General features: G+C 35.7%; 2 protein-coding genes across 2 annotated transcripts; one reads left to right on the top strand and one right to left on the bottom strand.

The window, feature by feature from the left end:
• Positions 1-217: 217 nt before the first annotated feature.
• Positions 218-4,146, bottom strand: LOC110093089 (pentatricopeptide repeat-containing protein At4g31850, chloroplastic). The gene is made up of 2 exons (XM_020817863.2): positions 584-4,146; positions 218-490 (listed from the first exon to the last, which is right to left on the bottom strand). The coding sequence occupies exon 1, from the start codon at positions 4,040-4,042 to the stop codon at positions 710-712; it is 3,333 nt and encodes a 1,110-aa protein (XP_020673522.2). The 5' UTR covers positions 4,043-4,146; the 3' UTR covers positions 218-490; positions 584-709.
• A 270-nt stretch (positions 4,147-4,416) lies between these two features.
• LOC110093078 (nuclear nucleic acid-binding protein C1D) lies at positions 4,417-10,598 on the top strand. The gene is made up of 5 exons (XM_020817844.2): positions 4,417-4,676; positions 4,797-4,852; positions 9,881-9,935; positions 10,036-10,116; positions 10,223-10,598. Exons 1-5 carry the CDS (start codon positions 4,463-4,465, stop codon positions 10,462-10,464), a joined length of 648 nt encoding a protein of 215 aa, XP_020673503.1. The 5' UTR covers positions 4,417-4,462; the 3' UTR covers positions 10,465-10,598.
• The last annotated feature ends 1,928 nt before the right edge of the window (positions 10,599-12,526 follow it).

Consider the following 12,526-nt stretch of genomic DNA (forward strand, 5'->3'; position numbering starts at 1 on the left):
TGCAATATCTCAATTTTTGTATTTGTTCGGACTGGTTGATTTTTTCATTCACATTTTCAACTACTTTATATTATCTTTCCAACAGTATAAGTAAATATAAAAATTACAAAAATTATCTTAATTTTGCATTATTTTATCATCACAGTATGAAGGGAAAAGTGGAGATGATTTCAAAATACTTATAATATGAATGTTTATTTTTTCACATTTAAGAAGATGAATTCCAATCATAGGAGCTTGCTTTCATTAAACTTTCTCAAAGAAAATTTATCACAGATCCTATTGACAAATAGATGTTTTGCTTCCCAAAAGATTGTTACTCATGTCTCTAGTTTAAAACAATTGGCAAATATCTTCAAAAGAAAACTTTGGGCCCTTCTACCATTTTCACATTTATGTGCAAGCTTAAAGGTAATAGAAATATATGCTTCAGCTCAAGAAAATCACTTATACTTCTTTGTAAGCAATCAGAGAAGCTCCATTTACTAACCTATGAAGATTATGGCAAATTTTTTTTAAAAAAGGCGAGCAATTGAAAGGGAAACTGCAAGTGTACTTGTAAGAAAAAGCTAAGAACACGTACCAGCTAGTAGGAAAACTACCAATGTTGTTGTACTGGTTGCAATCCTAACGGTCAGTACTGTCAGTTGATCTATTCACAATGTATTATTATATAAAAATGAGTGCAGAAAAGTGATCTCTGAAGGCATCAATGCTGATTAGGAAGCTGAGCAAATGTCCCCGAATTCGGCCTGCAGCCTCCTTGCATCATCTTCTTGTACACTGCATAAGCATCATCTGCATTGCCAGATGCGCTATAGCCCCGTATAAGAGCATTATATGTGAAAACATTTGGCTCTAGGCCTTTAAGCTGGAGTTGTTCAAATATTTTCCAAGCTTCACTTATCATCCCTGCCTTCCCAAAGTTGAAAATCAAGGAGTTGTAGCTATACAAATCTGGAATAATTCCCTTCTTCTGCATTTCATCAAACAGAGAAATAGCTTCATCTAATCTCTGAGACTTTCCAAGGCCATTAATCATGAAATTATAAGTCATCAAGTCAGGTTCAAGACCTGAAGCAATCATTTCCTGAAAATAAAGAAGAGCATCATGGACTCTTCCCACAAAGCATAGAGAGTATATCAAGATAGTATAGGATTTCACATCTGGTTTTACTCCCTCTCTAACCATCTTTTCAAAAAGTTGACAAGCTCTTTGCACATCACCAGACTTTCCATACCCGTTCATGAGAATATTGTAAATTGCACTATTAGGCTTGCATCCATAATGAAGCATCTCTTGGAACAGTTCATCTGCCTCAGCTACTTTTCCAGATTTAAGAAGCCCATCAATAAGAGGACCATATGTGCACGGGGTTGGGGAGATCTCTCTGCTCACCAGATCATAGTAGAAATCAATAGCCTGATCTAGTTTATTTGACTTAACAAGACCTGAAATAACTATGTTGTAAGTAAAGATATTTGGTTTGCTTCCCTTAATATGCATCTCTTTGTACAACTCTAGCATTTCTTCAGTCCTAATGGACTTTCCCAAATTATCTAGTAAAGAATTGTAGGTGAAAACATCAGGAGAAAAGCCAATCCTCCTCATTTCCTCAAAAAGGTTTCGAGCCCTATCAGTATGGTGGGCTTCAGCAAGGCCACAGATGAGAGGGTTATATGCATCAATGCTTGGTTTAATACCATAGTTCTTGAATTTATTAAAGAGATTATCTGCAGCAAGAACTTTCTTATGCTTGCAAAGATATTTAATCGCAGAGCATAATAAGTAATCGCTAGTGAATGTTTCAGTAACAGCAAGTCTTTCAGCAAAGGCAACTGATTGATCAAATCCTGCTTCACTCAATATCCTTTCCATAAGAGCATCCCAAGGTCCCCTACCCATTTCCGCATCTGGCTGAAGTAAGTATTTATCAATAATGTACAGAGCAACATCAACCAATCCATTTCTCAAGAAACCAGGGAGGACACTACATAGAGTAACAAAATCAGGAAATAAAATTTTCCTCATCTGATGGAAGAACCATAATGCTTCTTTTATTCTATCCTCTTTAATCAGACCATATATGACAGTGTTATAAGATAGAAGGTCAGGTGTACAATTTTTTTCCATCATTCCATAAAGCATGTCAATTGCCATATCCACAGCTCCATTCTTGCAAAGACAATCGAGCAGCGTATTATATGTTATGGTATTTGGTAAACAACCATAAGAAGTCATCCCCTGAAACAACTCCATTGCTTTTTGAATCTTTCCCTCCTTTCCTAACCCTGCCAATAATGTGTTGTAAGTAACAACAGTTGGTTCTAGTTTCATTGTCTTCATTCTGTGGAACATCCGCCATGCTTCTTCCTCTCTACCGGCCTTGTAGAGCACGTCAATCAACGAATTCATGGTCATTTCGTCTGGATCGCATCCATATTCGACCATGTCAAAGAAAATTTTTACAGCTTCATCAGCTTTCCCAGCCTTGCTGTAGCATTTTATCATCATACTATAAGTAATAGCATCCGGAGATAAACCAGTGGCTTGTAATTCTTGAAATACTTCTTTGGCCTGTACTAAATTGGATGATTCAGCTAGGCCATACAAGCAAGAATTAAAAGCTACAATGTCAGGCACAATTCCCCGACTTTTCATCATCTCATAGGTTTTAAAAGCTTGCTCAGAGTCTCCGGATTTGCCGTGGTAGTCAATGAAAAGAATATAAGAGAAAGCAGTTGGTTTTAGACCTTTAATTTCCATAACATGTAGAACCTCTTTAGCTTCATCTAATCTATCAGCCCTTAAAAGCCCCCCAATCAATGCATGATAAGTGTGCAAGTTCGGGGATACACCTCTACCCTCCATTACCTGAAGCATCTCATAAGCTTCTTCAATTTTTCCATGCTTGCAGAAAGCATCCACAAGTATAGTGAAAACAACCACATCAGCACTATAACCATCAGCTTCCATTTCCATCCAAAACTGAAGCACCAATTCTAAATCACCAGCATCACCAAACTTGTCCAACAATGTAATATAAGTTACCCTATCAGGTTTCTGCTCACTTGATTTCATCTTCCAGAACAGCTCCTCGGCTTTCTTGAGTTTCCCAGCTTCAGAAAGAACATCTATAAGCACAGTATATGTCACAACATCTGGTCTACACCCATCATCTTCCATTCTCCTCAAAAGACTATAAGCTTCATCAAACTTCCCTGCTTGCCCAAGAACTTTGATGCATATTGTAAAGGTGTAAACGTTTGGTTTCAATCCTAAACTCTCCATCTCATTTAAAAGCTCCATCACAAATTCATTGTTCCTCCTGTTACCAGAAGCCACCATCAGTGCAGAATATGTCTTGAGACTAGGTATAATCCCTTCTGAGATCATCCTCTTGTAAACTTCAATTCCCTGTAGACTGTAACCCGACTGAAGGAGGAAATATATCAAACCATTAACAGAAAATGCATTCAAGACAAAACCAGCTTCTTTCATCTTTTTGAGTGCAAATGGGGCACTCCTGAGCCCTCCTTTGACATTAAGGGCCTTGAAGATGCTCAAGAAGGTGTTAGGGTTTCTCTTGACAATTTGCTTCTGCATCAAATCAAAGACAAGAGCCATCTCTTCTACCCTACCATGACTTCTCAACAACTCAAGCATATAATTGAATGATTCAGTAGTGTGAATAATATTGGGCTGCTCAGCAACGGATTTGAAGAGATGAAGGGCTTGAATTGGGTCTGAAATAGGCTTCAGAATGCTTAAAATGTTATCTGAAGTGATCCCATTTCTCCACAGCTCCTTCAAATCAACATTACAAGTAATCCCACTAGTTCGAGTACTACTTACATGGTTTCTGCTATTTTTTTTGCGGTTCAAGAAAAATCCACCGGGAAAAACTTTTAAATTCTCAGCTTTTCTCCCTCCAACTGAAGACAAATCACCAAAAGCCTTACCTTTGGCGTTGCTTTCAGAACCCTTTGAACCAAAGCTACAAATTCCCAAAGGGCAGAACTCTATAATGCTCAGCCCCATTAGGAAAAGTGTAAGGGCTACAAATTTTTGTTTGCTTCACATCATTTCGTCGTTAAATCCATAGAAAAAAACTGATCTTGAAAGAGTGGGACAGTTTTTATCTACTTCACCTGTTATTTCAGTAGATGACGTAGTAGAGGAAGAGATAACCATGGTTCTTTCTCCCGCAATTTCTCCTAATCAGGATTTTTTTTTTCTTTTTGAATCATTGGTTCTTAATCGGAAGCCTTCCAGCTCCACTGTGCGCCACATAATAGGATCACCGATAGGTAAGCTTAACCGTCAAGTTCCGTTGGATCTGTTCTGTTTATTTGGACGGCTGTGATTCTCTGATGGCAGAAACCCTAATTTCGATTAGAGCCGGAAGGAATAGAAAATCATTCCTCTCGTGTTGTTGTTTCGCAGTCTAGGTGAGATAGTATGGGTGGCCAGAGATCGGAAATTGGAGACTCGGTGATTCCAGTGACCGTTCTGGATTCTCTCAGAGAAAGCCTCAGTTGTGTCGATGAATTGAAGGGAAATATCGAGCGCTTTCTGCTCTTAGCTGAGCCTGACGTACTCGCGGAGCTAACTCCTCTCCAGCGAGCGCGAGCTTTCCTTGTTATGGCGACGTCGGCTTCAGCTCTCTTCTCAGGTAATATAAATGCGAAAAAGTTTCTCTCCATCTCTCTCTTTTTTTCCATCAATTGATATGCTTTCACTAATAAAGTTGATTTTTACTGGTTTGTTGTTTGGGCTTGACTGAATTGATCAGTGAGATTGAGCTGTAGCGGAATTCGCACAGATGAACACCCTATCAGAACTGAGCTTGTGAGTTTTGCTGTACTCTTGGGTATGATTTTTGTTTTCATTTTGGGGCTATTTGATTTAATGTTATGTAAACTGTTATTAAAATAGCAATTCCATCCCCCCCATGCTATGCTTTTGATTTAATGTTATCTTAGTTAAATTATGTTAGGGCAGTTTGGTCGCCTATTTACCCCTCTTAAATATAGGATTTGAGTTAAATCCCGACAAATATCTTATAAGAGGCTTCGATAAACCTTCAAACTCAGGATTTATCAAATTCCAGTAGTACTGGGATTTATAAGATCAACAACTTCTCGAAGCAGCCCAAAGATTTGGTTGGAGTTAAGAATAAGACACCCCAAGATTTACTGAATACCACTTACATAGGATTTATCAAATCTGAATTTACTAAATCTTACCAGGAATCAAATATGCATGTAATGTTATCTAGAAAGATCAATTGTAATTATTATTCTTTGTATTGTTATTGTTAGATCTCATGTTGTTCATGAAAAGATGCTAAGATCCTACTAGAGATATGAATCAAGCCTAAATAGTGGAAGCAATAAGAAAGGCAAAGTCTTATTCATTCTCTTATTGAATTGATCTGCAAAAAAATTAGTCAAACTTGTTTGATGGAGAAGGGGGAGTCAAACTGAGCTATTAGGAAACAATTTAGTGTAAAAGGATAGATTCTGTGGGATTTTTAGAGAGATTATATGAGAGACTAATGTGATAGAGTTTTATCCCTTAGTTCAAGATTGCATATCTATGCTCATGTAATGACTTTCTATTTATAGGTGAGAATCAAGATCGGTGTTATAGAATTTGCTAACATAGTATGATTACACAAAAAGTATATAAATTGAACACAGTGTATTCAACTACTTGTTTGAATTTTTGAGTGAGTTACATTAAGGGCGAGTACCTTTGATGAATTCTTTTGACAACCTCTGGGAAGAACCCCTAGTTGGTTGGATTTGGACGATCCGTTGAGTTATTTTGGGCGAATAATCACAAAAAATTAAATGACTTTATGGGTAGCTCGAGCAAATTCAGTAGCTCAATATTAAGAGTCGGGTAAAGGTTGATTCATGGGTTGACGTGACTAGATTTAAATGTAGGCAACCTGAGGCTTTAGGTGACTTAAATTTTTGGAAATTTTGAGTTATAGGTGGTTCAAATTATTTTAAAATTAGTGACTTGTTGAACCCAATTGATACTCTCATAAATGTCTTGATTAGTCTAACCAAGACAAATATGGATATATATCAATTCTCTTATTCTCTCAAACCCAATTGATACCCTCATAAATGACTTGATTAGTCTAACCAAGATGAATATGGATATATATCAATTCTCTAATTCTCTCATCCCTTCCTATAAGTTGTGAAGGACATGAGAATTAAAGTTTTAAAACTCGCAATTAGACCTAGGTATCTTGGATTATATCTAGAGCATTAGCTCTATAGAATGCGTACATCTTCGATGTGTGGTTGACACATGAACATGACTGTCAAAAAAAGTGAGGCTTGTTGGTTACTTTTAAGATCTTGTTGCTTCGGCTTCAGCCATCATTCTATTGTTCTATACTATTTTTCACTTTTGAGTTCGACTATGTAGAGATGAAGTTTGATTGTCTTTCAAGCTCTCTATTGTTGCTAATGAGCTTAGGAGGAAGTACAAGGAGACTGACAAGCAAAGGGCTTACCTTTTGACTGAGGGGTTTACCTCAACGGAGATATCTCTACTAAAGATGATTACTATCAAATATGTTAAAGAATTCCATGGGGAGCTAGGTTTAAATGAGCAAGAGGAGTCTATCAAAGAAGTTGCAGTTACGAAAACCTTTAGTGCAAAGGAGTTTTTAACTAAGAGATTTGATATTATGATGATGAAGGTAAAAGTTGTAACTCCTCCTGAAGCAGGATAGAGTGGAGAGTTTAACAGGGTCCACTTTTGTGGTGGATATAAACAAATTCTTTGACTTATGAGTTTGACATACCTCAAAGTGAGGCTCTGGTTTCGATGTTGATAGAAAACTTCTTGAAGGAGATGGAGGGAGCAATACTTCAAATGCTTGAGTCATCTTTAGTCGAAAGCAAGAACAAGTTCTCTGAAGTCACTCAGCCAGAGAAGGAAAGAGTTAAGAGGGTTGGAGAGCCAGATTTTGAGGACGTTGCCGCTAATTTCAATGGAAGACACGAGCAATTTCCCCAAAGTCGCCTAGTCAAAGAAGAAATAATTTGAGGCTCTTGGAGAACCAGCTTTTGAAGAAGTTGCTGGTGAAGGCAAAATTGTTGGCTAGGAGAGCATTATGAAATGCAACTTGCCTACTAATGATGTCAGAGTTGTTGGCAATCTCAGCCATGCTAATGAAACTAAAAAATTGGTTTTGATGCCAATGGTGAGTTGAAAGCAAATCCCAAAGCTACAGGAGACACTGTGTCTTACAACAAAGAAGAATCTCAAGTTCTTGCTAAAAGGATTGAAGATTATGACGTGACTATCTCCACAATGAAGTCACTTTAGGGGAAGTCAAGGTTAACAATTCGCTGGTACCTAAGAGCAAATTTGAAGAGCTGCTTGTCGAGATCTCAAGTCTATAGAGAAGGTGACAAGAAACATTAAAGTTGGCATCAAGTTTGAGAAAGTAAGAATATCTTAACAAATGAAATGTTTTTTAAGAAAATTGTTAGATTTGAAGTCTCCAAAAAAACTCAACCAGTAACAACTTAACGAAGTAGAAGCCATGAGGAATTGGTATGCTAATCACCATGTTGAGTTGCCTGAGAAATTCACCCAAACAAATTTTGTTGATTATTCACGAGTTTAGGACAAATGTTTCGATGCTGAGGAAGTTTTCATAAATTTTTAAAATTGGTCAGATTGTAGTTGGGTTGATTTCATGCACAATTAATCCACAGTTGTGATCTTGTTCGTGAGGTTGCTCTTGACATGTGATTCCTCTATGCGATGGGAGGAGCTTCAATATCCTTGTATGATAAGTTTAATGGTTCTTCGAGTTCTGCAAGTTGTCCTCTTGAAAGTTGATTTTGTTATTTTCTTTTTGTTTGAATTTGTCTATTTTCTTGGTGTACCTCATCAAATAAGGAAATTGTTAAAAAAAATAATATAAAGTTTCTATTTAGTATTTTTTTCCTTAGACTTGATGCAACAAAATTTTTGAATGAACTGACAATTCATTTTTCTTAAAAATTTCTTGTGATTATAAAAGTTTAGATATTACTTCTTGTTATTTTATTTGTGTACTTGGCCTTATGATTGGGAAGTCCTACTTCATTATGTAGTCGACTTTAAGGAAGAAACCAGATGCTCAAAGTCGATTCTCCACTTTGAAGTCATAGCTTTATTAAAAAATTATAAATCATTCTGATGTTTTGAAGTCATCGTTGATTGTGAAGTCAAAATTTGTAGAGTTGGGCTTTAGCTATAAAGTTGAACTTTATTGGGAAATCAAGCATGTGCTGTGAAATTAGCTCTTGCTATAAAGTTGACCTTTATCTATGATGTTAGCGTTTGAATGAGTCAAACGTAATTGCATGTCCTTAAAAGTAGGGATGAGAAGTCGACACTTCATTGCATTACTAATAGTGAGGAGGAAGGTATTTGACTTGCAGTGAGTGATATGGTTTGTCAGGGCCGACTTCCTTTAATAAGAGTTCCTCACTGACATCTTGAACTGTGGTGGTGGTTGAGCCTCTGCAATTTCTACTGCAAAAGTGCTCGTAAGCTGAGCCTAACTATTTGTTGTTCAACGAAGGTAAGGAGTCTCCACTATATTCTTCTCATGGGCATAGGGTTTATCTATGTTAAGGCAATGTCGACTCCTAGGAGAGAAAACAAATTTGCACCCTCAAGAGGAGTGAGCAAGAGGTTTGTCTTGAGAAAGTGATCAAAGATCCCCTAGATTATCCTCATGAGACAATCCTCCATGTTTTACAACTATTCGAAAGTCACATAACCATTTGGTTGCTGGTTCTTCTATGATGTCTCCAACTTTAAGACGCTCTATGATCTATTTCTTTGTATTAAGTATTATTCCTGCTCGCCTTATCTAAGAGGATGTTGGAACTAGGATATAATGTTATTTGTGGGAAGTTAAGACCCTATTAAAGATATGGATCAAGCCCCAAAAAAATAGAAAAGATGAGATGGAGAGGCCAACTCTCAATAATTCTCCGAATGAATTGATCTACAAAAGACTTACCAAACCCCTTTCATAAAGAAGAGCTAGTTGAACAAAGCTAAAGAGAATCAATATTGAGAAAAAAAAAGAGAGAATTATGAGGATAATCTTATAGAGATTCTATGGAGAACTGTTAATGTGATAGTTCTGGCTCAAAAAAAAGTTTGCATGAATAATGTGATTGCACGTAAAGCTGATAAATTGAACTTGATGTATTTATTTCTGTAGCAGGCGAATCTAGCTTTCAGTTAACTGATAGTGGGGAACTTTGAACAAGTTATTGATTAAAGGCAAGTACCCTTGTCAAGTTATTCTAATTAGAGCTCCTAATCAGCTGAGTACTCAGGTGATAGCTTTAGAAAATAGATAACGTTTTAATAATTTATTACTGATGGTCATGTAAGTGTTCATTCTTGGGCCACTTTGTGATATTCAATCCTAGAAAATAAATGACTTCATGAGCCTTTTAATTTCTAAGCCATTTTATGAGATTTAGTTCCAGCCAATTCGAGGCTGTAGGCAACTTAAAGCTTGGCAAGTTTTGGGTTATAAGCAGTTCAAGGTAGTTCAAAATCAATGACTTGTTGAATTTTCTTTTTTATTCTCATAATTTAGCATGATTCTGGTGAATATGAATGTACAATTATTTTGTCTAATCATCGAATATTTAGACATTTTGGTGTTGGCTAAATTTGATGTCATTGAACCAAATAACTAATCTGCCAATAGCATGAATGCATGATAATACTTAGAAGATATCAACGAACTAAACAATTTAAATGTTTTTTTCTCAAGTACGCGGAGCTGTGGATGATTCACATATTGGTTTTTTGCTGCAGGAGCGGCTGGGTTTGCATGAAGATAAGTTGAGGAAATATAATGACTGGAACAAAGGTTTTTGTTGTGATTTACTCTTACATTCCATTATTCTTCTCTGTTATTTCCATACTATTTTCCTATTTTATCTGAAATTTTAAGTCGTTTTTTTTTCTAGCACCATTGCGGCCATCACTGAAGTTAAATCCCCAAGCAGCTACTAGATTCATTGAGCGGTCTTTACCTGATTTGGCACCAGGTCTGGGATTGATTGCATTAAAATTATGTATATTTCTGTTATTCTTTTCTGTGGTTTTTATTTTTAAATTTGAAGTGGATTTCATAGCGTTTTTAAATATTTTCAGAGCAGAGGAAGAGTCTGCATGATATTAGTAGAGGCAAGGGTGACAGGACAACATCTTTCATGACAAGTAGAGCAAAGAAGAAAACAAAGTACCAATCTACTGAGAAGCCGTCTGTTCGTGCTGCTGCACAGGAGTTTCTTGAGAAGGCAGCAAGGGAGCTCTTCGGCTCAAATGATTTGAGTGTGAAGGGTCCATTGCAGCACCTTAATTCAGATAATGAATACAATGAACAAATGGATTAATTGTTTTCTTTTATGTTCAGGTAAATCATGCTCTTTTCTTTGCAAAGCATACGGCAAATTATGTTTGATCATAAATATGCGTACTTTGGAGAGCTCTAATTTTATCATATTGATCATATTTTTGTTGCTTTTGATTTGATTTATTTCGACATTCTTCTGTAACTTGGCATTTTACCCAATTAGAGTTCAATTGAATCTCTAGTAATTTAACATTTTCTTTGTGCTATAATTAGTGCATTCAAAAAAAACTCTTTGTTCTTGTTTTACTCGATAATTAGCTCATGTTAACTCATTTTAATAGAAGAAAATCTATATAATAATTAAAATTATTAAAAACTAAAATGAGATTTGAGTTACTCATAACCAATAGAAAAAATCTCTGAATAAAATTGACGGACCGAACAACAATCTCTCTCTTTCCTTTCTCTTTTTGGACAAGGCACGGCGCTGAAATTCAGATTTTTCATTTTAAAAAAATTATTTCAAAAAAATTCGGATTATTACAACTTGGACAACACCTGTACCAAGATCACTGGTTAAATAGTTTATGTTAATATATTGATGCTACATGTGATCCCAAATATGCTTCCTTTATTTTTCATATTAATTTTTGTTCCAAGACAAAACTATGTTATCATATAGCACAGTATTCGCTCTGTTCATGACATATTCATGATATGATGATAAATGTTATAATACAATCACTTAAATGAAATCATGCCTCTACCTGACATTTGCTCATGGTTCGTATTGTTGGCTACTTCTATGCAACCTCAGTTTTGTCATTTGTAATTTTCTGTGATATTCATTTTTTTATGAAATCAAATTTTATCAAAATACTGAATTTCATCGTTTTTGTAGTGAATTAGTTATGTGGCAGCTTGATATCGTCATGTAAGATGTTTGATGGGTTTTTTTTTTTTTTTAAGAACAGAGATGTGGAATTTCAGTATTTATGGGATATCATTATTATGAATGAATTATTTCCTATGATGTGAAAGCATGTTGAGAAAATTCCCTGATTTCAGGGATGACTTTTTTTTATGTAGTAGGAACATTTGGCTGCATTGTAGAGGCTAGAGCTTCTTGCTTCGCATGGCCCAACATCCCAAAGCTTTGCATGTTCAATCTTGTCTTGATCAGTTTAATCCATTTTTTTAAATAAATTCAAAATGAATTGTAAACATAATTTAAAATATGTCGAAATTTTTTACGCCAATGAATTGAGATTTTGATCTAAATTTAGTCAAATTTGAGAACATGTCAAACCATGTAAACTAGCCTAAAATTAAAAAATAAAATAACATCACGTCTATTGGAAAACAAATAACTTACACTCAAATCAATACAAAATGTGATGCTTCCAACTAGAATAAACTTGAAGATTTACATCATATCTTTTCAGCTTGGAGGAATTTGGCCCCGAATTTAGCATTTGATACATCAAGCAACTAAGAATATATTTTTTGTATTTTTTTTTCCAAGTAATTTATGAATTATCTCAAGTAGGTCATTCACAGCAATAAACAAGCTATCTCTGGAATCCATCGGTAATAGTGGATACAATTTCATCGTCTATAATAGTTCTTAGGGTTTGTTTGGTTGCAAGAATTTTGAATTCATATAATAGTTCTTAGGGTCTTAGTGTTGACAGTGTCGTTGTTAGGTCTCAAGTCCTAGATGAGAAAAGTGGAGGGTTGCATTAAGTGGTCGACAGCCAGCATAAAACTTGTCCAATAACCCTGACGCGAATTCTTTAATACATAATGTTAATAATAGGGCGTTCCTTGGAAGCGACGTGCTATATAGCCTGAATACAACGATAAGTGTGCAAGGACTGCTCTCTAACACCCGGATGCAGTATTAAATAGGCAAGGGTTCCCACATCATGAACTGATACGGGCAAAGAAGCTAGTCCATAAAATTAAAATTAAAATAGAAACTTAGAATATAAGTACTCTTACAGGCAAATTAGTGGAATTAATAGATATTATGATTCATAGGAAAATAAATATTCTATGCATTCAAAAAATTAAGTGGGTTGCAGAGAAGACTAAGGAGA

This window comes from Dendrobium catenatum, unplaced genomic scaffold, assembly GCF_001605985.2.
Source record: "Dendrobium catenatum unplaced genomic scaffold, ASM160598v2 fragScaff_scaffold_414, whole genome shotgun sequence".
Lineage (NCBI taxonomy): Eukaryota > Viridiplantae > Streptophyta > Magnoliopsida > Asparagales > Orchidaceae > Dendrobium > Dendrobium catenatum.

Excerpts from the sequence above, each read along its gene's own strand:
- LOC110093089 (XM_020817863.2), bottom strand. The coding sequence starts at position 4,042 with ATGGGGCTGAGCATTATAGAGTTCTGCCCTTTGGGAATTTGTAGCTTT.
- LOC110093078 (XM_020817844.2), top strand. The coding sequence starts at position 4,463 with ATGGGTGGCCAGAGATCGGAAATTGGAGACTCGGTGATTCCAGTGACC. Across the intron at positions 4,677-4,796 it reads GGCTTCAGCTCTCTTCTCAG|TGAGATTGAGCTGTAGCGGA; the intron begins GTAATATAAATG and ends TGAATTGATCAG. Across the intron at positions 4,853-9,880 it reads ACCCTATCAGAACTGAGCTT|GAGCGGCTGGGTTTGCATGA; the intron begins GTGAGTTTTGCT and ends TTTTTGCTGCAG.